The sequence below is a fragment of the Gymnogyps californianus genome, chromosome 1 (genome assembly GCF_018139145.2).
Source record: "Gymnogyps californianus isolate 813 chromosome 1, ASM1813914v2, whole genome shotgun sequence".
NCBI classification, from domain to species: domain Eukaryota; kingdom Metazoa; phylum Chordata; class Aves; order Accipitriformes; family Cathartidae; genus Gymnogyps; species Gymnogyps californianus.
Genome location: NC_059471.1, coordinates 142,702,858 through 142,729,056, shown reverse-complemented (window position 1 = coordinate 142,729,056; position 26,199 = coordinate 142,702,858). Strand labels below are relative to the sequence as shown.

The 26,199-nt window shown below is 37.5% G+C and overlaps 1 protein-coding gene across 6 annotated transcripts in view; it reads left to right on the top strand.

Annotated features, from left to right (window-relative positions):
* The first annotated feature begins 2,915 nt into the window (after positions 1-2,915).
* The window catches only part of BMAL2 (basic helix-loop-helix ARNT like 2), a 56,547-nt gene continuing 33,263 nt past the window's right edge, over positions 2,916-26,199 (top strand). For 4 of the 6 annotated variants that reach the window (XM_050915636.1, XM_050915634.1, XM_050915633.1 and 1 more), the window contains exons 1-9: positions 2,916-3,056; positions 11,509-11,656; positions 12,965-13,000; positions 16,752-16,790; positions 19,449-19,606; positions 21,899-21,978; positions 22,732-22,824; positions 24,881-24,998; positions 25,813-25,956. In XM_050915636.1, coding sequence (XP_050771593.1) covers positions 2,996-3,056; positions 11,509-11,656; positions 12,965-13,000; positions 16,752-16,790; positions 19,449-19,606; positions 21,899-21,978; positions 22,732-22,824; positions 24,881-24,998; positions 25,813-25,956 — 877 coding nt within the window. In that variant the 5' untranslated portion in view covers positions 2,916-2,995. Of the gene's footprint in view, positions 3,057-5,598; positions 5,635-11,508; positions 11,657-12,964; positions 13,001-16,751; positions 16,791-19,448; positions 19,607-21,898; positions 21,979-22,731; positions 22,825-24,880; positions 24,999-25,812; positions 25,957-26,199 lie in introns of those variants that run through there. The other 2 variants (XM_050915638.1, XM_050915637.1) reach the window with 2 other exon arrangements.

Below are 26,199 nucleotides of genomic sequence, written 5' to 3'. Positions count from 1 at the left end.
CTTAGCTATGGGCAAGATGCTGAGCTGCCCACTCCCATACAGACGGGGTGCTTCCAAGTCAAATGTGAAACGTGTTGGGAACTTCAAAGTATAAAAGATAGCACAAATGGAGTTCAGGACTGCATCTGAGTAATCATTCTCAAGATTACAGTTTTGAGTTTAGGCAAGTAAATTCTGCCTAAATCTCAGAAAGCTATGAATGAAACACATCCTTGTTTTCTGGTTTTTTTTCCCAGCTCTATCATTGACTAGGCAAGGTACTAATCTTCCACCACGTTACATTAAATTCATAGGTGTTCAAATGGATTTGGCCCACATCATTTTGTGAGGATTTACTTTCTCAAGTTCTTAGAATCATAGAATCACAGAATCATTTAGGTTGGAAAAGACCTTTAAGACCATCAAGTCCAACCATTAACCTAGCACTGCCAAGTCCACCACTAAACCATGTCCCTAAGTGTCATGTCTACAAGTCTTTTAAATACCTCCAGGGATGGTGACTCAACCACTTCCCTGGGCAGCCTGTTCCAATGCTTGACAACCCTTTCGGTGAAGAAGTTTTTCCTACTATCCCATGTAAACCTCCCCTGGCACAACTTGAAGCCATTTCCTCTTGTCTTATCGCTTGTTACATCGGAGAAGAGACGGACACCCACCTCGCTACAACCTCCTTTCAGGTAGTTGTAGAGAGTGTTTTGGCAGACATAGATGTTTATACATAACTAAAATAAAGACAATACTGAACTGCTGTCTTAGATGGGATGATGGAAGCAGAGAAGCAAAGATTTGATGATACTTCTGTTTCAAGGTATTAGCTTTTCCAAGATAAAGTATTAACTTTCCTACACAGAGAAAACAGACATAGAAACAGCTGTTTTACACATATGAGGTTTTTGTCCAGGTATATCAAGTGATAGTAAGAATCTTTAGTAGGACTTCAAAATTTCGTTAATTTTGAAGGGGGAAAAAAAAAGCTGCCTTTTTTTTAAAGAGAGTCAACAGTAAACAGTCTCTTGTAATTTTATAAATAACCATAATCACCTGTATTCCTACCACCAAGAGGGACAAGAGTCCCTCTACACTGTTTCTACAGCTCCAGACTCATTGTTCGGTTGCATGTGACTATCCTCTTGAAGAAAACAGCCTTTCAGAAAACTATCTTTCAAGCAATTTATTTCTGCAAAAGCAATTTTATAACCCATAGGTTTGGCTTAACCCTTTGCATGCTTGCAACTTCCTTTGACCTGGACAGATAACTGGCATTCGCATATATATACTTCCCCTCAGCATAATGTAGTCAATGATGAAAATACTTATGTAAATAATATTCTTGCTTGTATTAAAACCACGTGGATCTTTTTTGTGTATTTAGTCACACTTTCTTTTTCACTTTTAGCAAAGGATGTTTTTCTTTTTATCTTAAGAGTAATTTTATCATGCCTCCAGATCTGAAAAAACAATCACTTGTCTGCAGCTCCAAGATGATACAAATTTTAACAACTTAGATATTAACCACTGGAACAGATGACAAAAGAACGTAATATTCTTTGCAAAATATTACACCTACTTTTGTTAGTTCCAAAGGACCCCCCATTACTAATAACAGAGAGACGCTCTGAAAGCCAGTACACCTGCAGAAGTAGCTTCCTTCACACAGGTCACCGATCATCTAGATCCAGCCTGACTGGTGAGCGATACCAGCTGCACTGTACATGTAAGTTCCCTCATACCCGAGTTCAACAGATAGAAGCAGGCACATGCACAGCCCATGAAGATGGCACAGGTAACGATGTGTGAGTCTAGGCAATAGCCTATTCGGCCACACCTACAACTGGAACTGAGCAAGTACAGGCTACATCAACATTAACAACCAGGGCAGGACAGTAAGAGAGGTTCTGTCAAGCAGAACAGGCATTGCTGAGGTCCCAATGCCCACACTGTACATGTTGTAGAGGTTTCATTTCAAACTAGCTCTAGTGGGGTCCACTGGAGTGAATGCCCGTTAACAGCTGGAGCACATTAAGCTCTTACAAGTGTATCTTGAGGTCTTCGTGCAAAAGGAATACACTTCACACACACCAAGACTACTCCAGGATGTGAACCAAGGCACAATGAGGATGATGGGTAGATTCACTTCAAAAGCGCACTCCTGGTATTAGCAAAGAACAGCTACAACATCAACATCTAGTATAATCAGGGTCTACTAACACAATTTAATATACTGGTAAAAGTGTATTTTTATGCTACATTTTACTGATACGTGTGACTGTTCTCTGCCCTGTTCTAACCACATACTGGACCAGATGACCCAAAGAAGTCTCTCCCAACCAAAATTATTCCAATAACCTGATTCTTCCTCAAACAAGGTGTCCACTGTACAGCACCCTGAAAATGTAACAGGTACGCAGGCCAAGGCAAAGCGATATTAAGATTTTCCCCATGCTGCAAAGGTGAGAACTGGCCCACGCCTACCCTGGCTCTCCAATATGCCAGAAGGGAGCAGGGGCACCATATAGTCAACACGGCTGGTGTGGCGTGGCATGGCCTGTCCAGCTGCCACGACTACCCTCGCGGGTCTCAGAGCTCTAGACGAGGGCCGTGCGGGTGGCCACCAGCCTTCACCCACTTTTCACTTCCAGCCCTCCTCTGAGGATGAGGGAAGGGCACCAGCCTGAGGCACCGCACAGCGGGAAGGAGGCCCTGCCGCCACCCCTGACCAGCAGCCGTTGGACACCAGCCGCTCCCGCCTCGCGCGCGGCCCGAAATCTCGCGAGAAGTGGCCCGCCGGCCGGGCCGGGCCGGGCCGGGCCGGGGGAGGGCGGCGGCGGCGGCGGCGGTGGCTCTGGTGAGGCGGCGCCAGCGAGGGGGAGGCTGGCGAGGCGCCTGTGAGCCCTCCCCCGGGCCGGCAGGACGGGCTGTTTCTCCTCACCTTATTTCACCTCCTGCATGCCGCCGGTGCCGGGGGCGCTGTGGAGCGGGGCACGGGCCGCCCGCCATGGCCGAGGCAGGAGCGGGAGGCGCCGAGGGGGCCGAGGAGGAGCGGCGGGCCACTGAAGGTGGGGGCGGAGGAGGGGGCCGTTTGGGGGGCAGCCGCTGTAACGGCTGTGGGTGGTGTGGGGGGCGATTGTGGGTAGGTGTGGTGTGGTGTGGTGTGGTGTGGTGTGGTGTGGTGTGGTGTGGTGTGGTGTGGTGTCTGTCTGTCTGTCTGTCTGCCTCCGTGATGTGGCACGAGCGAGCCCTGCGTGACTGTTGTTGTGAGGTTGGTGCCCGTGGTACAGGGGCAGGGGTGCGTGTCTCCAGGCTGTGCGCGGCCGTCCGTGGGGTATAGCCTTTCTGTGGGGGCACTTCGGTCTGGTCATGTTCCCAGTATCACTCGGTGGTGGTGGGTTTTTTTTAACGCACGCTGTTTGCACGCACGCTGGCCCAAAGTATGACCTGAACGCTTGCTAACTCCTTTCTCCCATTGAAGTTCAGTACAGGGACACGGGTGGATGCAACGGCGTTATATTGTGCATTTACAGAGAAATCCTGAGTATAATGTTCACTCTGTGCTTCTGTTTATTACTGTTATAGATGTGTCATCATACTAATGTGTTGTGGACTAAAAATGTTTTTGTTTTTTTAACTTAGTATGTAGTTTACTGTTTCTGATATATACTTAGCTGTTTTATGTGTTTCTAATATGCTAGTATGATGCTTTTGTAGGTAAACATAATTTAGTATTTTAGGTATAGTGATTTTGGCTTCTGTGTGTGTGTATGCATGCCCACGCTTGTATGGTGACCAAGGTTGGATGTTCCTTCCTTGTTCTTAATCATAAGTTTCTGGTACTAAAACAAGGCTAGTTGTAAACCACCAGCAGCTGTTCGTGCTCCCCCTGCTTTGAAATGAGTATGTTGCTTCCCCTCTCGGAGGAGAAAGAAGTGTTTTGCACGGGGTTTTGAAAAACAGAAGTGAGCAAATCTCTCCTAAGTCATCATTGCAGTTCTGTTTAGTTAGCACCAATTCTTCTAGGTTTAGTAGTTGTTACTGTTGTTTTCTAAACATCTGTTGGGTTATGTATGTTTTAATGTATATGGGGATCCTGGTTGTCTAGAATAATTGGCATTTTTCTGTCTCTGCTGCTTGATTGTTTAAATACTGGTATAATTTGGTAGCAAGTAACCTAGTGTTTGAAAACAAAATGGTTTTTTTGGTGGGTTTTTTGTAGAGTTTTTGCAGTCTGTTAAATTGTGCTTAAAACAAGGATTTATTGTTTCTATATCATGCACATACTGTAAGGAAAGGAAATAATCAAAATAAAGAAAACCCCAAATATGCAGACATTTCCATTTACAAATAGATTTGGGAAAGCAATGAACCATAGGCTTTCATGATTCATTGTGAAAGAAACCCTTCTCCCTGGTTTCTTTTGTTACCCATGTTTATACCTGTTCTTCTAATGGATTTTGAAGAAATGGGTTTTTTCTTTTTTTTTTTTTTAAGATAAAAGTATCTTAATTTTTGTGGAATAGGTCCACAACGTTAGCTGCCTAATGCTGCTTAATAGTTTTTTCTCACTTGAGTGTACACGTTATTGTTGGTATACTTGCACATTATCAAAAACAAACTCTAAACTGGACAGTTCACATCAACTAAGAATAATTTGTAAGAAGAAATAATTTGGTGGGTGATTGTAGGAAGTGAATCATGTGAATACTCTGTTGAAAATTCCCTGCTTGATCTCTAGGGCCAGCTAAAACTATGGAAGTTCTGCAGCTGACTTGATGGGAATCAGCATTTTACAATAATGTGAATCAAAAACTTACAAGAAAACGGCTACCCTCCATTCCTTTAACAGGAATTGGAGAGGTTTGGATTTTTTTTTCCGGTAGTGAACTACTATATATGAGACTTGATTTCTATCAGTGACCTGGTTTGAGCCTGAAAGTGACTGGGAAAGCAGGGTGGCCTTTCAAGGGCTTGTGTAGTATCTTTTCATTAGCTAGTTACAGTCATACTTTTTAATACACTAATAGGTTTGGCCAAATATTTGGTATTTGAAATCTATTAAGTAAATGTGTTATTTAATTAGTAAGTTTTCATTCTTGACTACTTCTCTTCTGAGTGGTGAAAATAAGTAAAAATAGATGCAGAAAGCAATCAGTTGCCTATGTTAATGTTTGATTTAAATTTCTATAATTCAAGATATTGTAATTTTTCCTTTCATCGCTTTGTGATATTAAAAACAAATCCAATGTTCTTAACCTATAAGAGTTTATTCTCTGTATAGTGTTGTTCATAAGATGGTTTCATTACTGAAGTCTCTGTATCTTGCTCCTGCATTACGCATGCTTGGGGGAAAAAAAAACCTGTTTTAGACAGTACATTTCTATTGTTTTCACAGCTTAACTCCAATGAAAATGAGAGCTACTGTGGGCTATGATCTGGATGGCAGACTTGCTGTAACTAGTCTGAAGACGCTTTTGATGGCCTATTTGAAAGCTCTAAAATAAATAAATAAAAAGAATATTTAATACAACTCTCACCCCTGTTTAGAAAATATGGTTCTTTGTCTTATAGGTGTTCAGATCTGCAGGACCTGTAAAGTGATGCATATCACAGCACCTGTAACTTCCTTCCTCATACAGTACTGTATGTATGTAGGATATAGGTATAGTTTTCTCATTCTCTAATGAAAATCTGCAGTAAGAATTCATTAAAATAATTTTAGAAAAATAACTCCATAGTAAAATAAAGCAGTTTACATGACATAGAGTTATTTGAAATTTTTTGACTCAATAGCTATCCTGTGTGTGCGCTGCATGTATAGATAGATATATATGTAATTGCTTAGGTGATCAGAGACATCTTATGTCTTAAAAAAAAAAAAAAGCACGTCAATTGTGACAAGAATCCAACTTGATGTCTTGAGTAGTACCTCAGTTTAGAAAATTTAGGTTGCTTGTGTGCCTAGATTTGTGTGTGTGTGTATACCTCTGTTTCTTTGTATGACTGCACTCCTAAGGACTTTAGACTGAGACCCTGAGATCAGGTAAGTAGAGGCTGTGTGCACATTAGCGTTTTGGTTCAGAGCAATAGCATTGGTTTGAATTGAATCCCATCATCCACGCTTACTGCTCATTTGTTCGGTTTGCAGAGCAGTTTTGGTATGAATGAACTGGGCTCGTTTCAGAAGAAACTAAACTAGAAGTTTATTGTAGTGAGGTTAGTGCTACTCCGGGCACATACCAAACATACTCCAACCATAAGGGACTGAACCAGTGGTTTGTTCTCAGACAGCTTTAAAACACATGCATTGTAAGGATTTTTGGCCCAGTGAACCAGACTAAATGTGATTTAGTGTAAGCTCCCTGAACTACTTACAAATTAAAAACAGGGGCTTCTGCACCAGCTGCTTCTCTGTACTGACCTGTTGCTGTTAGGCCATTGTATTTACTACTATAGACATAGCCTAATAGCTTGTGTGAATAGATTTCAATTTTAATAACTCATCTAGTTAGACTAGAGAACCTTTATGTGCCACTTTAAGTACAGTCACTTCTAACATAATTTTGACTTCTTTAAACTTGCCAAAGCTTGAAATTCTAGGTTAAGGTTTTTGTGCATGTCAGGAACATACATTTGGAAAATACACATTTTAATAGTCTGTGGCATCTGTGGTCTTAGAAATTCCAAGTCAAAGCAGCTTCTTTCTTCTCCTCTCTTTCTGCCAGAAAGTGTTTCAAAATAGGAAGCTGGATTGAAAGTGCCTTGTTACTCTTAGAAAGGTTGTGCCAGTGTTACCACATTGTTAACTTAAACAGCTGAAGAGCTGCGACATTTCTCCAAGTCTGGTGTGGACATTTATTCACAGACTATGAAGAGTGCCACCCATAAGTTTTATAAATGTACTTATTCATTGATGTTTTATTTCAAGCATATTTTACTGTAATATCCTGATAGGTGGATTTAGATGTTCTTTTTTTAAACTAACTAAATGAGGGCTGACTGACAGCTTTTTTATTAATTTATTAATACCTACATGACTTGTATTTTTCTGCTGATTTTTGGAGTGCTTATGTGTATTTTGTATGATTTCCTTTTGATAATTCTAAAAAGTCAAAATAATATTTTGGTACTAAAGTAATATTTTAGGAAAGCCTATGAGGAGTAAACCTAGCCAGAAAAGCTAAACTTTCATAGTGCGGTGAGTGGGTCATGAGGTGGTAGTGCGTAATTAAGGCAATAATTTTGAAAGACTGTCTTGAGCTTAAAGTTGTTGCATGTGACACAAACAGGTGCTGTCTGTGGCTGTTATATTTTAAGAATTGCATGATAGTTCTATAGCCACCTTGGGTGGGATTCATCTTGCTTATCTTTAGATGTCTACAGAGTAGAGATAAAAAGACCAAAGTAACTAGCTCAGACTTGGATAATTACTGAATAGAGGTAGGCACCCTTGGACTGTATTTAATCTAACCAACTGTAGGAATCTATTTTAGATTGAGATGAATCACCCTAGAAATGTTGTATTTCATCTAGCCAACTGTAGGAATCTATTTTAGGTTGAGATGAATCACCGTAGAAATGTCGTCTTCCCTCCAAGAGGGTCTAGAATGGCTAGTTCAGATGTGGACATCTATTTGTTCAGATGAGTCTCAGCTTTTATGGCTGGTGGAGTGTGGCCATAAGCCTTTTCTAATAGATTGTGTTTGTCTAGGAACTGAAAACCTTAAAACTGTTAGTGGAGGAAACAGCTCAGGAATGTGGCATGCGTTTAGAAAATATTATTGTCAGTAATTGGAAAAATGTAGAGTCTCCCAAGCCTTGTTTCTTAATGCATTGCATGTTATTTACACAGAACCTTTGCTGAACGTAGGAATACAGTTGATTTCATATGTCCTTACAGCATATCCCACCCCTGAACAGTAGTTTCATGTAGCTCATTTGCAGTTGTTCACTTTCTTGCCAACCCTCTTGGGGACCGTACATTTTTTTTTTTTCCTTGTAGAAAAAAATTGAGAGAGGTTGTAGTTCAGTAGGGTATGGTCTTGTATGTTGACGTGATGAGAACTGTATATATTGATAACCAGTCCTTAAATACTTTGGTTGCCTGATTATGAAATATGCTGAAGTCAGTATTAAAATAATGGGTTTTTATTTCTGATACGTTACTGGGAATGAGCTATTTTTCATGTGGTGTGTTTGTAATGTTTTATTGGTCTTTGCTTTTTCACAGAGAGAATGATTGCAGTGGGGTTTTTTCAGTATTACTTTCATCTGTTCTGATGTGCATAATATGCTTTTAAAATATTTTTAATTTTTAATCTAGATAAGCATATATGCTTAATACTGAGAGCCAAACACAGATCATAATTAGACATACGTATTTGAGGAACTATTCACTTACCATTAAAATTTGGTTATCAGTATGCTAGGGCATTAGCAAAACTTTGAAATGAACAGTAATATTTTTTTAAAAAAAGTGTCATTTCTCAGTTGGAATTTTATTTGACTTGCAAACCAGACTAGTGTAAGTAATAGCCTTTGGGGTGGTAAAACAAAATATCTCTAGTTGAATTAAACTGTTTCTAGTAGTTTAAAAATTGACTTAATAATTTTGGTTTTCCAGGAAAATAAACTTGTAATAAAGAATGGTCTTTCTGGATATTATTTTTCATGAAGCAAGAGTGCTATGAAATTGGGAAACATTTAGTTTGGCTTCATATGTTCTTAGGGTTTTTGGTTTTGATGTTAATGGTATGAAAATGTTCACAGAAACTGAAAATATAAGAAATTCAGCCAGATGCACAAATGAAAGGTAAGAATCCAGCTTTTTACTATCATAGAAGCACACCCTGGTTATTGGGGTGGATTCTAGCTCATTCTCTTTGTGAACCCAAAGATCTTTAAATCCTTTATCCAGCTCTCCCAAAGTGGTATAGCCGGAGAAGTAAAGAAATCTTTCATCACAGACTACACAAGGTTAAGACACTCTTCAGGGAGAGAGTAAGCACCTTGGAATCACCTAGTATCATAATGATAGCTATTATAAAGCCCTGAGAGATTATTTTAAAGCGCTCTTACTGACTTCTCAAAGCTGACTTATCTTTATGAACTGTTTCTGTCTGCTTCTTGTTCAGTGAGTAGTAGGTATTAAAAAGATTTGCTCTTGTCTGTTAAATTGCAAATAATTACTTTTCTACTATTTTTGGTAGTTCTGAAGCTTTAAATTTATTTCTCTGTTTGTCTTCTTTTGCATTGTTTTTGGTTTTTTGGGTTTGTTTTGATTTGGGTGTTTTTTGAGAATCTTAAAGAATATGTATAGAGAATGTATGCTGCATGCTGTACATGTCAGGGATCAGTACAGATTCTTAACCTTATATTTTTGTCTAAGATCAACCAGCTATTTTACTGGCATTTAGTTAAATGGCATTTAATATGACATTTAGTTTGTCACAGTGATAGTATTTAGGATTCAATTTATCACCTAAAAATTGTAGTGTAGAAGTTCTTAATAGGTCATTGTTGCTGATAATCTAAACATTTTTGGTTTTCTTAGTCAAGAAAAAGAGAAAAGGGTGTTGCTAGGAAATGTGGAGGAGATAAGTGCAGTATTCAGAATTTTTTGCTTGAGTGTGAGGAAAAAATGATATATTCAAAATAATATGAAGGATAAATTGGAAAAGCTGTAAATGATGCAGTTCATTTTGTTTCTTTAAAGGGAAGTGGTTTAGAAAGCAGGCTGGCCATCTGTGTGCAAAGGAGTATTTAGGTCAGTGGGTCTGTTCTGTCCTGCTTTGTTCCGGGACGAAAGGATCTGTTGTGCTGAAGGCATTCTTGTCTTTGATACATGTAGGTTTCTGTTTAGTAAGTACACTCTCTTGAATATTCATGAAGTATGACTGTACTTCAATAACTTAATCTAGTAATCATAGGCTGCTATGACCTAAGTGAATTAAAACTACTCTTTATAAATAAAGAGTTCCTCTGGAATTGTTGGGGTTTTTTGTTTGTTTTATAGTTGCACAAATTTATAGTAGAAATATAAAATGAGACTATTATGAAGTGATGATTAATCATAAAAATATTTCAAACATCTACCATTTGTACCCTTGTAGTGTTTATTATGTCATTTCTTTTAATGTATTTTTAATATCCCTAACTTGAATATATTGTGTATTGGAAGTAACCAAATTTTCTTTCTGTTGCAGATGCCCAAAGGCTGTTACTTATTTGCCAAGTATTTATTGATTCTTTGAGTTTCCACCAGGACTGAGTTAAAGAGCTTTCTAAAATAAAACAGGGGCTGACTCTGTGTAGTCTGACTTGGTAGAGAGAGGATTAGTGGAAGACCAGGCAAGCTGTTGTTCAAGTATTAGCCTATTTTCATTTAACTCTCCAGAGTCATATTCCAACAGAAAATGAGAGCCTAGAAGGTAATTTTTCTGGTATAAGATATGCTTATACCCAAGAGGAAAAAAAGATACACTGTGTATCATTCTTTTTACACATTTTTGCCTATCATTTACAGACGGCACAGGTGCTAAAAAAAAGAAAGCTCACAATAAAGTATCCAGTTTTTCTTCCTGCTGTATTTTGAAAGTACTCATCTTGGTTTTTGCCTCCTGCTAAAAGTAGGAGATGCTCACTTCCCTACATGACCTCTCTCAATCCCTCATCTGTCCCTTCATGGAGTTAATTCTTTATCGTTTCTAGATGTATCACAGAGGATACTTTCCTCACTAGCACATGAAGCCTAAAGGAGTGCCTACGTTTGCTGAAACAGAGTTAATTCTGATTCTTCACCTAAACATCAACTGGGTGATTCTTTGTGATAGTTTTGCATTGAGATAGAAAAAAAGTGTAATAGTGCTTAGATTCCTTGAGACTGTTTTCCTTTCCCAGTAGGTCACTAGGATTATTTTGGCTTGTGACTTCTCTTCTGTCCCTCCCAGAAGCAAAGCAGTTTTCCTTGAGAGGAGAGTTGTGAAGGGAACTTTGAGGTAGAACTTGACAGGCTTTCAAGACTCTTCCAACTTACGTGACTGATGTTATATGTAATTGTAGATCTTATGTTAGAAACATAGTTATGGCAAACTTTCATTTTTTGGATGTCCAGCTTGTTTAAAAAATGTAGTTTGCTATATATTTTTAAAGTTTTATTTAGTGTTAGTTGCAGTATTTTGATCTGCTAACTAATGCCACATCTTGTGATTTTGCAGCAGGATGTTTGGGGTGCTGGGGGATTTAAGTGTAGTCTGCCAAGATTGTGTAAGGAGGAGAATAGGTGTGTTTTATGTTGCATTGGTGTGTTGATTGGGTTGATGAGATTGTTACAGGAGTGTGGGAAGACAGTATATTCTTTTCTGTACTTAGGTTGTAGCAGTGCAGCCTGTATATTTTTTGTGTCAGAGGCATAGAAGCCACCCACAGACAATTTTTTTTTTTTCCAAATGAAAATCAGAATGGATACACAATGATACGGCTCTTACTGGACACTGAGCTTTTTTTTCTCATTCACAGATAATTTCTCAATAGATGGAAACCCGTGCATTGCTTCTGGAGTCCCCAGCCTCATGAATCCAATAACTAAGTCTGCTGCCACCGCTTCTTTCAATGCTTCTGTGGCTGAGATTCCAAGGAAGCGCAAAGGAAGTGATTCTGATAACCAGTAAGTAAATCGATTCTGTATGTGCCTCAACATAAATTTGAGACATTCATCTGCTATTTATGCAACACGGTAACGTTCTAATCCTCTTTCCTTTATTTATTACCATTATTTATTACAATTTCTTCCAAATGCATTCTTTGACAGTCCTGAGTTATTAAAAATAGAAAAAATAATCCTTAAATCTAAGGGATATATGTAGGATTCTATAATGCCATTTCCTGGCCTGAAATGTCTGGGTAATGTGTCTCTAATGCTGAAATTTCAATCCTAACTCTTTTTTTTTTTTCTTTTTTTTTTCCTTCTTTGCCTGCTAGTAAAGTCAAGTTCTGTTTGCAGCAAATTGTTATTAAGTTGCTTGAAGTCTCACAAGTGCCTACTAGAATATCACCTTAAAGCGTGAAACAAGATTACTAGTTAAGCTCTTTGATCTAGAATTGCAGAATGAGAACTGCTGCTTCAGTGACCAGGGCAGCCCTTTACTTAAATGTCCAGACAGACCAGTGACCTGAAAATGAGGACTGTCCTACAGTAGTACTCAGTCTTTTTAAGTGGGTCATACTTGACTACTGAGATGGTACTGTCGACTGTGTTCTCCTGTTTTATAACTGCCAAACAGATGCCAGTTAACCAAATAATCATTTACATAGAAAAATATTTTTTTAAAAGTGATCTATTCAAAGCTATATTAATCAGCCGAAAGTAAGGGACACAAGTCAGCCTGCAGATCTACTGCATTACAAGTATCTCCAAACTAGTGCGGAAAATCCACGTTTAAAAAAGGGGGGGAGGCAGGAAATCTACATGTATTTGTGATTATTAAAGCAATTCTCTTTAATCACTGCTTCTTCCATATAGTCCATTGATCTACAGAATGTAGCCATACTGCGGATTTTGATATAATTGTCAGCTTGGAGATTCAAGTGTATCTTGTAGATCACTGAAAACTCCAGAAATACATTAGTTTCTGAAAAAAAAGTCTCCATTCTTTTTCAGTAGCACTTGTTGATTTTTACCTCTTCAGTAAAAGTGCTGGTTCATCAGTAGTGTTTCCCTGAAGTCTGGATCTCTCTCTGATTTTGTGACACTTCTGTCATAAAAATTCATGTCCAAGCTGAAATACTAATCGAAAAAGTATTGTTTTATAAGAACTAGTAATTAGTTTCTAAAAACTAATGCTCTTGCTGAAAATAACTAATCGAGTGGGGTTTCCACTAAAATTTTTCTGTGACTTTTTTTCATTGAGTATATCAAGTCATCTTTTTTGTGCTTCAAACTACATTTTGCTTACTTTATTACCTGTTTCTGCAGGGATATAGTTGAAGTTGATGGTGATCCTCAGAAAAGGTACTTTTCATAAATGAATCCATTTCTGTTTTCAGTGCTATAAACATGTCACATTTTCATGTTTGGCTAGATGAGTTGTGTGGTTTGCCTTAAGGAATGCTTTGTCTAAGGACAGGTCTTCACAGTGCAAGGTGATAAACATATAGCTAATTAACAGGATGGATAGGTCCATCCAATGCGAAGGTTTTCTGATACTTCTTTCTAAGAAGACACTCTGACTTGCTTCTAACTTTACCAGACTTGTTAGTATTGAAGTTAAGGTAAGAATGGGAACGGATGAAAGGTAACAGTTAAATAAGAAGACTAGGGAGGTGAAGGAAAGGTCTCATACTCTTCTAGGACTGGTGCATGTAAGCATTTTTTGTTTGTTTTAGCCTTGTCAAGTGCTTTTTAAAATAGAACTACCCCAACTATGTTAAAATAATGCTATAACAAGGTGACAAACCAGAGTTAAGATTGGCTGTGCAGCGTAAACAAACCCTTTGTTTATAAGTAAACCATATATATGTTATGGGATAGTTATTAATTACATGATTACTTTGTTGTGACTTCTTTTTCTGCACCTGGATACCTTACTTAGAAAATATATTTGTCTGTGCAGTATTCTTTTTTATAAAATAGACTATTTCAGTTGGAAGGGACTGTCTTGGTTTAACCCCAGCCAGCAACTAAGCACCACGCAGCTGCTTCCCCCTGCCAGTGGAGTGGGGAGGAGGAGGAAAAAAAAAGCAGAACTCGTGGGTTGAGATAAGAACAGTTTAATAACTAAAGTAAAATAAAATACACTACTAACTAAGAATAATAATAATAATATTATAATAATAATTGTAATGAAAAGGAATATAACAAAAAAAAGAAATAACACCCAAGAAAAGACAAGTGATGCACAAGGCAGTTGCTCACCACCCGCTGACCGATGCCTGAGCAGCAATCCACCCCTCTCAGCCAACTCTCCCCTGTTTATATACTGGGCATGACGTTCTATGGTATGGAATACCCCTTCGGCTGGTTCGGGTCAGCTGTCCTAGCCATGCTTCCTCCCAGCTTCTTGTACACCTGCTTGCTGGCAGAGCATGGAAAACTGAAAAGTCCTTGACTTAAGATAAGCACTACTTAGCAACAACTAAAACATCAAAGTGTTATCAACAGTATTCTCACACTAAATCCAAAACACAGCACTATACCAGCTACTAGGAAGAAAATTAACTCTATCCCAGCCGAAACCAGGACAGGGACCTACAATGATCATCTAGTCCAACTGCCTGACTGCTTCAGGGCTGACCAAGAGTTAAAGCATGTTGTTAAGGGCATTGTCCAAATGCCTCTTAAACACTGACAGGCTTGGGACATCAAGCACCTCTCTAGGAAGCCTGTTCCAGTGTTTGACCGCCCTCTCAGTAAAGAAATGCTTCCTAATGTCCAGTCTAAACCTCCCCAGCGCAGCTTTGAACCATTCCCATGCGTCCTATCACTGGATACCAGGGAGAAGAGCTCAGCACCTCCCTCTCCACTTCCCCTCCTCAGGAAGCTGTAGAGAGCAATGAGGTCGCCTCTCAGCCTCCTTTCCTCCAAACTAGACAAGCCCAGAGTCCTTAGCCGCTCCTTGTAGGACAAGCCTTCCAGTCCTTTCACCAGCTTTGTTGCCCTCCTCTGGATGCTTTCAGGGACCCTAACATCCTTCTTAAATTGTGGGGCCCAGAACTGCACACAGTACTCAAGGTGAGGCCGCACCAACGCTGAGTAGAGTGGGATAATCACCTCTTTTGACCAGCTGGTTATGCTGTGTTTGATGCACCCCAGCATGCGGTTTGCCCTCTTGGCTGCCAGGGCACACTGCTGACTCATATTGAGCTTGCTGTCAACCAGCACCCCCAGATCCCTTTCTGCAGGGTAGTCAGTGTTTGGTACATGGCTTATTGGGTAGTATAAAAATCTTTCTTTGGGGATAAATTGTTTCTTTGTGGATTTTTTCCTTGGTGCTCATTATGGAAAAGTGTGAATAAAAATACTCCTCTTCTGTCTTTAAAACGTCTGCTTCCATTTTAGAAGAAATGGGAGAATATGTTTAATAAATCAGTTGAGAAAATAGAGGAAAAGGTGGTATTCTTTGTTTTTCCTGATTAATACAGATTCTGTTTTTTCTAGTACCAATTAAGTATACCTACATTGTAGCCATGAGGTAGAATTTCACCTTATGTTCACGTAGTCAAGGTAGTTTTAATCTAGCTGTTTATATCAGTAACAACACAGCTGTTGGGACAGAGGCTATATAAATCCATTGAAGGCTGTGACTGATTGCTTGAGCAGCAAATTTGTTCTAGTTTCTTCCCCAAGTGGAGCTCCTGAGGGAGAGGGAGACTTAGTTAATGGGCCACATGCTGCATTGCAGTTGGTCTGGCTCCCCCTTACCTCCTCTTCTCTTACGATCAGACAATGTAACTTCTGTTAGAGTTCATAGTATATTCACAAAGTATATGTGCTTCTGGTAAAAGTTTCTTTTAAAATGAAAGAAAAATATTAGTTATTGCTAACTCATCTAAATCTGAAACAGTTTCACTGAAGAAAAGTCCTAGGGTCTTGTGAGCCCAACCTACTCCTGTGTTTGGGTTTATCAGACTGTCTAGAAGATTCCTGGGTTCCAGTGAAATCCCAGGTTGAAGAGCTGGATCTCTGAGTTGTGTGTTACTTTGGCTCTGGCTGCTGGATCCTCGCCAGGGTCAGTGCTTAGTTACAGGTGGAAGCAGCTTTTGGGGTCTTTCCTAAAGCTGTAATCTCCCTCTGTCCTTCTACTTCCGTTTCCTCATAGGAAATAGCTGCTGACTGATTGGCCTGTATCCTTACAATCCTTCTGGTACGACATATGCCTCTTCTAAAATGGTCATAGGCTAGCAGGTCTCTCCTCTGAGATGGAGTTTAGAGTACTGCATGAGATGTTTCCACTGCTGAATTAAAAAAAGCTGAAGAACTGCTGTAGAAGGATATTTGTATCCGTTTTTCTATTAAAGAAAAAAGTAGCCAGTATTTGTATGGGAACTACCTCTCTGCAAGAACCGAATCACTCATACTGAATTGGCAAGATAACTATTAGGCCATGTTCTGAAATTGTTAATGGATGGTGGTGAAGAATACAGTGATCTTAGGGAAGGAAAAAGATCATTGCCCTTGTTTGAATCATCCTTTATATGTTCCTGCTGCCAAGTATTTATCATGATATAGGCACTATGATTGTCTTTCATTTACAATTTTATTACATAGACTTTCCAGTCGTTGTATGGTATGGGAAGATACTTAATTTTTACTTTTTCTAACCATGAGTAATTAAAGTGTACTTTAGGCCCGGTCTAAGCTAGGGTTGCTTTTTTCATCATTTGGCAATAAGATTTTGGAAATAAAAACATGAAGAGATGATCTCTCTTGTAAAATTTTAAATAAAAAAGTAAAACCAAGCATGGACTTAAGTTATTTGAATGTTCCATTAACGTTGTTTTCTCCGGGATAAAAATAGCCCCATAATTATGAAATATCCCCGTAATATGTCCACGTAACTGTGAATATTGGAAGTTATGCTTTGGTCTATTTCTATTATGCATCACTTGCTAGATCATTTTTGTTTTAGGAATTTTTGTGGGTTTGCTTTTGTTAGAGCCATAGTAAATTTGTAGCATTTTCTGTATCTTCTTGAATTCATGGGAGGAAAGAAGTGCCTGGTATTGAATATGCAATGTAAAACTCTATATCTTGTTTTCTCTAGGAGTGAAGATGAAGAACATGTTAAAATAAAAGATTTCAGGTACTAATTTACAATAAAAGTACATTTTGCTAGTAAGTACTAGGATTCACAATAGTAAAATATGAGTTTGTGGGTAACATTCATTAAAACTGTCAAATATTTAACAGTAAACTTTTCCTTTTCCCCCCTAAATTTATAGTAATTTTTAGAGCCTCCTTGAGGATTTTATTTTCTACTAATTTTAATGAAAGTTGTATTGCAAAGTATCTCAGTTTAGCAAAAACCTGAGGTTAAAATTTTCAAGGTGAGAATTAAATGCAGTACACTCAAGTTGTGTATAAAGGGAGGAGCTGATCCTCAGTCTATATGAACTTGGGAATTGTTTTTTCTGGATTTGTCTACACTTGGAGGTATTTAAAATTTGTCCCACATGAAAATGGATTGAGCTAAAGCATGACAAAGAGTTCTTGTTCTGGAACAAGCTTTTATATAGGGAATTATTCCAGGTTTGCCATTGCACTTTGAATTCACATCTTACCTGAATCCAAATTGAAATTCACATAAAGCACTTGTAAGATTTGAAACGCTGTGTGACTGAATGCAGTCATGATTCATCCAGACAAATATTTTAAAATTTAGACAAGCCACTTAGTAAAACTAGAGCTGTTTTATGAAGTTGTTTTAAAAATAAGTGTCTTTCATTTGTCATGTGAGCGGAGACGTCACAGCAGAAATACATAATCCACTCTGCTGTCAAGAGCATTATTTATACAGTATGCTAACTAATGATTATGAAGTGTTCCTGTAATTTAAATAAAATGGAAGAAATGAAAGTGTTCCAAAATATATTTACAGTTTTTTTAACTCCAAAATTAATTTTTCTTTGCCGAGTATCCCAGATTGCTATACAAGATTCTGTTTTGTACATTGCTTTAATAACTTTCATGTTGTATTGTTAATTTTTTTCCTTAAGTTTTAGTTTATTAGTTGGAGGGAAAAAAGTAATTAGAAGACTCTCTGAAGGTTTGCTTAACAGTTATCTCCTTCCAGTGTTTCTTTTCTCAAGCTTATTGGGGAACTTGCTTTTCTCCCTTCCCCTCTGTAACTGGGGAATGTAACAGAAGGCTTTTTGAATCATCCAGTCATCACCTGAATTTCTGCATCCGCCTGTTCAGGTTTCTATAACTTCTTATTGACTCTTAGAGATGTGAAAGATTGTTCTTTCCCCGAATGTTTGTATGTGTCTTCCTGAGGTTCGCAGTTCAAGGAGCGTACACAATATATTACTTTATTGTTCCTACCTGACACGAAGGAAAAGTCGGGTGAACCTGTAGAGCTGAGAATAACTGATAAAATTAACTTTTAAAAAAGGCTTTAGAGAGAGAAAAGCTAATTGTTTGGATGCATGACCCAGAATTATTTGTGTGGAGAAGGGATTTATTTTTGAGAAAAATAATAGAAGATTAGGTCTCTCAAACTGTACTTTGTTCTTTCTCAACAGGCCAGGTGTAGTTAACTTTATTACCTTTAATACCTTCTGTTACAGTATACCTAACAGGAAGAGTTTTGGAGATCAGTTAACCAAAACTTGTCCCTCAGTTTGGTTAGCTACCACTGTGTCTGGTCTCAGTCAGAAAGGAAAATAATCTTCATTTTAGTTGAGTGGCTCGCTTGTCCTCTGAGTAAGGAGGGAATAGAATTAAACTTTTCTTGATCTGCTAGAGGATGTTAGAGGGGAGGAGATCAGCTAGAAAAGCTAACATACTCCACTAGAAAGAATTAAAGGAAAGGTGACCTGACATATAAATATATTTGTGATGTGCACTGTCATGTGCCTTAGAACGGATTTTCTGATGAAAACTCTCCAAGAAGAGAAGCTCTATTTCTGTGGTTGAGTTCTTGCACAGAGGCTTACCAAGAGATGAAACCTGAGACACAAGGTATGCACAGAGGCTGAAACCCTTTCTACCACCTTATCAGGTGAATGAAGGGGAAAGCTTTCTGAAATACCTCTGGTGAAATTACATGAGGCATAGCTTTTTCTTTCAGTTTCCACGTCTCTTGTAAGCACATATAAATGTATTGTCTGTTGCTTCTGCTGTGCTATGAATAAATGCTTGTGTTTATGTGTGTCTTCAATCTGAGTAATTTTTAAGGTAATGACATAAGAAGACATTGCTCATCTCAGATTGTTGTGAGTTTGCATAAAACAGAGTTCAGAGATGCTTTAGCAAGTGCTGAGAGCATTCTTTCTTTAAAAAAAAAAAAAAAAAAAAAAAGGTAGCAGAATGAATACCCCATCCTAGTTACACAGGCCAGGTAGAGATAGGGCCAGGGAGCAGAAATGTCTTCCAGTGATTACTAATGACGTTGAAAGTTCCCTGGTATACAGTAAGGTGTCAAGGTATTCACTTGGATGTCAAGGATCACAAGAAGAATTTAACTTTTATAAGTCTTCGTAGCCTCTTGTTCCTGCCACGTATAATCAAGTTGTTGCTTGAGATATTTTTTCCCCTCAATATTTCACATCACTATTGTGACCATTTCTGCTTTGTTCAAGTGAATCCAATTCAATTGTCAAATACAAGTAGTGTAAGAAAAATTGTTTCAGTGCAGTAGTACTTCTTGTGATATGTTCCATTCCCAAAATTGAATTGATGAATATTATGGGGAAAATCATGTGTTCTACATCTTCCTTAAAATAATTTTTCTTCTTAGAGAGGCTCACAGTCAAACAGAGAAACGAAGAAGAGACAAAATGAATAATTTGATAGAGGAATTGTCTGCTATGATACCTCAGTGCAATCCCATGGCACGAAAGCTAGACAAGCTTACAGTGTTACGGATGGCTGTGCAACACTTAAAATCTTTAAAAGGTGGGTTTTAGGAAACTAATCCTGAAAGTCCTTGTTCTATTAGGAGTTACACTGTGTATATTCTTTGATGTTAAATAAATCGAAGGTCATTTATTTTACGTTTCCTTGCTGAATTCAGTTCCGAGTCTGTACTTCATTTAAATTTACGTGTTTGTAGCTTCCAGAACTTAATTTCTTCTTTTTGCTTAGTATAGCAGAAAAAAAGTCACCCTTCAGTGTCTGGTATTTTCTGTCTGCTAAGGGTATGCCTTGCAATCGAGTCACTCCTTGATTCTTTTTAAAAATTACAACGATCAAGCAGGTCTGTCTTTCATTATTTTCCAACCCCCAAATTAAATGTGTGTTCTGTGATCTCTTCACTTTCCATCATACTTTCTGTAACAGTAATACCTGTGGTGCTGTACCGATGCCAACAGCTATACTGCTAATAGAGAAGCAAATGGTCTTCATACTCCTGTTTGTTATTACCACGTTTGTGATTGCATCCATGCTTTGTCTCTGTATTGGCATTTCATGTTTATCTGTTGACTTCAAAATTTACAACATCGTGGGAAAAGACCATTAAAAAAACCCCAAAACCAAAAACAAAGGTAAAAAAAATCCTAAATTTTGGGAAGGCTTTATGTTGAAGGCCAAGTGATTTATAAAATATAAAATACTTCCGATGAGTTGTTTGTCCGATGTGAGATTAGGAAAAAAGTCTCCTCAACAGTGGGAAGCTATGCTAATGCTTACCTAAAGAAACTAATGTAAGTAGTTGCACTGGTAGGGAGCACAGAGAACTCATTTCAGTGATAGTCTAAGTCTTTTACACTGTAACTTCATAAAACCAAAACCAGTTGCATAAAACTAAAGAAAAAATTATGTTTGGACATAATCATCTTTCAGACTAATTTTTTTGCCTGCAAGAACAGTAGTCAAAAGGAATGTTGCAAGACAAAACATACTTTAACAGAATGGTTGATGACTTTGGTTACATTAAAGTCTTAAACACCATGAAATGTTAGAGAGTACCAAGAAAAAGAGTTATCAAAAGTTTATATCCTCAGTCAGCTAGCAAAGTTAAAGTAATCATGGATTTCAGTGAATGGTTTAGTGTTGGGATCAAACCAGGATATATTCTTTCCTTTCCTTTTGCTATTGCTAGGTTTTGGGAATTTTTTCCTCCTCTAAAAGAATTATATCCAAATACAAGTTGCATATTGCATGGTCTACCAGCAGCACACAAGATTTCAGGTTTTTTGGCAGCACTGTTTCAGAATAATAATTTGATCAACTGTAAGCAAAGATCAAAGACTGTCTGCATTACAAAAAAAATTGATTATGAATAAACCTATCTAATACGAACCCCGTTAGCCTTAAGTCAAAGGAGCGTAGGAAACGAATTATGCTACTAACTTGACAGTAATAGAATCATAGAATAATTTAGTTTAGAAGGGTTTTCTGGAGGCCTGTTGGCCCAAGCAGGCTGAGAATTTTGCGTAGAGAAATAATGTGACAAACTAGCAGGGCAGTAATTGCACTTGCAGTTTAAACAAGCATCTACAAGAAACCTTCAGCTCAAACATTTGTATTTTAACAGTAGGATACGAAAACTGGACTCCATCCAGCCACAGTTATTATATCTATCTTCAAAACGAACGCTTTAAGAAAATACAAGATACTATGTGGAATTATAGTGAAAGCTGAAATTTGCTGGAAAGTTCAACTGCTATTTACCTCAAAAAATGTCTAGAAAAAGTTGTGGAAATGTTTGTAATGGCTAAAAATTATTTTAGAGTACTTGCCACAGGTGCTGGAACAGTAAATGTAGTGAGTCAGTCTCGCTACATTTAGTGAGACATTCAATTTAACTACAATAGAGTGTTTTTTTGATTGTTGGAGATATAGTACTAATGAAGCATTATTCATGCCAAAAGACAATTGATAACATTGGAATTATTCAGATTCAGCAAATGTTAAGGATTCTGAAATAGGCCTACAAAATGTTTCTGGAAAATTCAGTTCTCATAATACCATTTCTCTAGCAGTACATTAAAGATATCTGAACAGAAGTTCCCTTGTTTTATGCTAAGGAAAGGGCAAGAAAAAACTGGTTGTGTGCCCATACTCATTACCAGCATATGTTTATGAGATTTTTTTTATTTTTAATATTTTTAGAATTTTTAAATATTTTTTTTATTCAGCTGTTGTGGTTGAAAAAAATTATAAAATACAAAACAAGTATAACTGTTAAAAGTAAACTTAAAATTTAACTTTTGACATTATGTCTACAAATAACCTATTTTGCAGGTTCCACTAGCTCCTATACAGAAGTCCGGTATAAACCTTCATTTTTAAAGGATGACGAGCTCCAACAGTTAATCCTTAGGGTAAGTGGAAGGGAACTCTCAGTTAAATGATGTCCTTATTAAAGCTTGCCATTAACTTGAGTTTTTAGTTGGAGAGTGCTTTTTTTCTCATCTTTTTCTTCAAGCAAGTGCTTTGATGTACTTGATAAGTACTGGCTTATAAACTCTGTATGCTATACGGGCTTTTTCATAAAGGGGTACAGAAGATGATTTGTGAGCATGGCAAACAGCAGCCCTTGAAGGATTAATAAATCTGTATACAATCTGCATATTTAATACATAAATTTTTTTATGTTGATATTGAAGTCTGCATGCAAGTATAGAGAATGCTTTTAATTATGCATAAAAATACTTGCAGTTGTTTGCTCTCCTTCATTTAAATTTTTAAAGATGTACTTTGAAAAAGATGTAGAAATAACACCTGAAAGAAAATTGTTCTTGTTTTTGCACTTCGTTGTAGACCCACACCCCTTTACCCTTTCTCATTTGCAACTATTTTCTTTTTCCTTTGCTGCAATAACAGACTTTGCCAAGATCTGTGAGGTGAATCCCAAGTTAAGCTGTTTTGCAGCTGGCCGCATCTTTTCCCAAAGCTGTGTTTAAGAAACTTTAGCTGTCTGTAGTCAAAGGTCTGATTTGATCTTTGCAATCTTAATTGCTTTTTGGTGTGATTTATAACTCATTTAATTAAAAAAATCAGGTTTAAAAGTGTGCTTCCTTGTAGTCATCAATATTCATTGTATGTTTTTAAAGACAGTATCTTTGTATTTTCAGGCTGCAGATGGATTCCTATTTGTGGTTGGATGCAACAGAGGAAAAATTCTGTTTGTCTCAGAATCAGTTTGCAAAATACTTAATTATGATCAGGTGGTTATAATTGAGTTTCTTGGTTTGCTTTTACCTTGCATTTTCTTAGAAATTTTTAAACTTTTACATTTTATTGTATATTACTAAAAAACAGTCCTTGTGTATAATTTCTTGGAATTTCTTTGATTTAACCTCCTTCAGAGTGAGGCTGAATATCCTGGAACAAAATATTTGCAAGTACAGTCAGTGTTCCTGACCTGAGTAATAGCACCAGATTTCAGTTGATCATCCTTAAGAAAACTGCTAGTCTGAGAGGAAGAGATAGTTTGAAGATGTCCTAATTTCTGTCTCCAAGAGACTTTCTTTTAAATGGTGAAGTGGTTTTGGGGTTTTTTTTTATGCCAAGGAAAACTGGTAGTTCAGCAGTGGAAGTTAATTAAAGCTTTCCTTGGTAATGCCTTTATGCTCAGATGCACTACATAACACCTCATCCACAATAACTATCTGTGTATATACTCTTAACTTGAAGGAAACTAAGATAGTGTGAGTTAGCTTAGCCTGCAGAATAAGAGAAATAGGAAAAATATAAGTACCTTCCATTAGTTGACATTTGGCATCATGGACAATTACCACAAATAATCAAGGCATGATAACTTGTTCATGTATCTATGACTACTGTTCCAAAAACAGAGGCTAAAACAGTTAGTGCTTCCATCTGTCTACTTCTATAACTTTGAAACCATTTGTGCTATGTTCATTTTCTTCATAAACGGAAGGGTAACCAATCTGGACTCTGTTTCATAGGTTTTTTATTTTTATTTTTTTAAAAAGCCCCCAAACTATATCTTTTTAAATTAAAGTGAAATGAATCATCTTATGGGAACAAGCATAAAGCAGATTTAAAAAAAAAAAAAAAAAAAAAAAAAAAGACTTCTACACTGAGTTTACTCAAGGACTAAAAAGTACCTTTTGGAGTCTCTCACATTAGACATACCTACTTCCAGACCCATAAGATCTTCGCTGTACCAGCCAAAGAGGTTCAGAGAACATGACTGACTTAACCCATGAATTTATTAACTTATTTAGGAATCATTCTGGGTTATGAATCCCATCCTGCAGCCTAATCTGTTTGTTACACCTATATATTTTGACAAGGCTGCTATTAGCCTTTCTCAGTGGCACTCAGCATTTTCCCTTTACGTTAGGGTTAGATGGGGACTGGGCAAATGAAAGAGGCTGTATGTTTACCCTGCTTTCTTAGAAGCTTTTCATTAAACCCATTTCTGGCTTATTGGAAAAGTGCTCCCCTTTATGTATGCAGTGATCACATAGCAAGTGGCATGGGTCCAAAATGAGTTGCAATTTGAATCTAGAATACTGCTTGTCAACACAGCTCCTTTCTACCCATTGATTTGAACTGCTGTGGTGAAGGTAAGCAATGAAAAAACCAAAACTAGCCCACTTCTGTGAGAATTCCTTGCTGTTTCAAAGGAAAGTAGTGCTGCCTACAGTAGTGCAGCAGACCAGTTACTTTGGATCAGTGGAGTCAGCAAGTTGAATGGATCCCAGCTAGAGAGATTCCTGTAAATATCCCCTACTAAGGAGTGCTGAAGTGAGCTGACTCCTGCTTCCAGGCAGGTCCTGGCTCAGTGGTGCCATTTTGTCCAACCAAATTAGAGCTCAGAGTCATTAGGTAGCATGAATATTTTTTCTTATTTCCTTACCTTCCCCCCACCCGCCTCAGTAATCTGTGAGTGGAGTTACTCTGTGCGTAAACTTCTTTGGCTAGGATCAGGAATCATATTATGTACATAAGTAAAACATTTGGTTTTACAGTACTGTTTTTTAATATCCAACTAGATCTGCTATTTTTCAAAGGGGAAGTAACAAATTATGTTTTTACTACCCTGTTTTTATAAAAATAATATTAAACAATGGCAAATTAAATGTGGATCAGAATATTGATGTTTAGAGTAACTGTGGTATTTGACTTTTTTTTAAATGGTGTAGAAAGTTGTTTTTCTGAGATAAGTAATATGTGTGGGGTCCTGTTCTAAAACAATGTGGTTCTTACTTCTTTTGGGTTTTGGTGTTTGTTTTTCTTCTTTTTAAATAGGCCAGTTTAATTGGACAAAGTTTGTTTGATTACTTGCATCCAAAAGATGTTGCGAAAGTTAAGGAGCAACTTTCGTCTTCGGATGTCTCTCCTAGGGAGAAGCTCGTAGATGGGAAAAGTAAGTCATATTTGAATGTGCTCAGATTTCTTTAAAGAGATGTTAATAAATCTAGTTATGCAGGACATATTCATGTGTTCATATGTGCATAGATGTACAAACTTGAGGTATAATTTCTATGAACCAAACATATTTGAATGCTTATCTGCTGCTTAGAGTGCACTTAGAGTTTAAAAGCTAGCCCAGAAAAATTATTTTAGATAATAAGAATTACTGAAATTTGCATTGTTAAACATTTACCAAGATGTGGTCTGACGTTCTTCCTACCAGGCATACTACTTTTTTTTCTTGTATTTGATAGGTCTTGTCAATACAAAAGACCTGATGTAGTCGAACACGGGATAAAATACTTCAATATCAAGAATCACTGTCTTCTCTGAAAATGCTAAGTGTCAATCCTAATTTAACCAAATCTTATTTTGTTTACAGTTATTTCTAATATGGAAAGCGTTGTGTACTGTACAGCTAATGACTATTTTATAGCTGGCTTTTATAAGCATCTTTGCAGTTCTTCCTTGTACCAAATAGAATTTGAAAGTTTATAAAGCATATTTATTAAAATACCATTCAAAATATCAAGAAGAGTTTAAAAATAGTTTGGTAGTTCTTTTTAATTTTGGAATCTGTGACAGTCACATTTTCTTTGCCCTATTTAAGTTACTAGACTTTTTTCATTTTTAATTGTAAGGACAAAATTTAGGCAACTAAACAGTAAGGAGAATGTACTGGAAGCTAAAATGAAGAAAAGGCCTTGTATTCTGAAGTTTTATTGTTGGATTTTAGTTTTTTAACTACTTTACTAAATTTTTGTAAGCTGGCTTGCAAGTACGCACAGATTTTCAAGCTGGACCAGCTCGACTGAATTCTGGTGCTCGGCGTTCCTTCTTCTGTCGGATAAAATGCAGTAGGACCACAGTCAAAGAAGAAAAGGAGTGCTTGCCCAACCCAAAGAAGAAAGGTATTCAAACAGTGTAAATGAAGTAGGGGCTTTCTGTCTTGAAACTTAGTATATTTAAGTTCCGAGTCAGTAGTGTGACCCTTGTAGTTATCACTGACTTCATGAAGTAGCGGTAGAGAAGTGTAAATATGCACTGGAGACACGTTTGGAAAAACAGTCTAATTGTACTCTTTCTCCTCCCTATTCATTCCTGGAAAAGAGGGAGGGAGGGAGGAACCTGAGTTGCAGTGGCTGTTTAGGAGT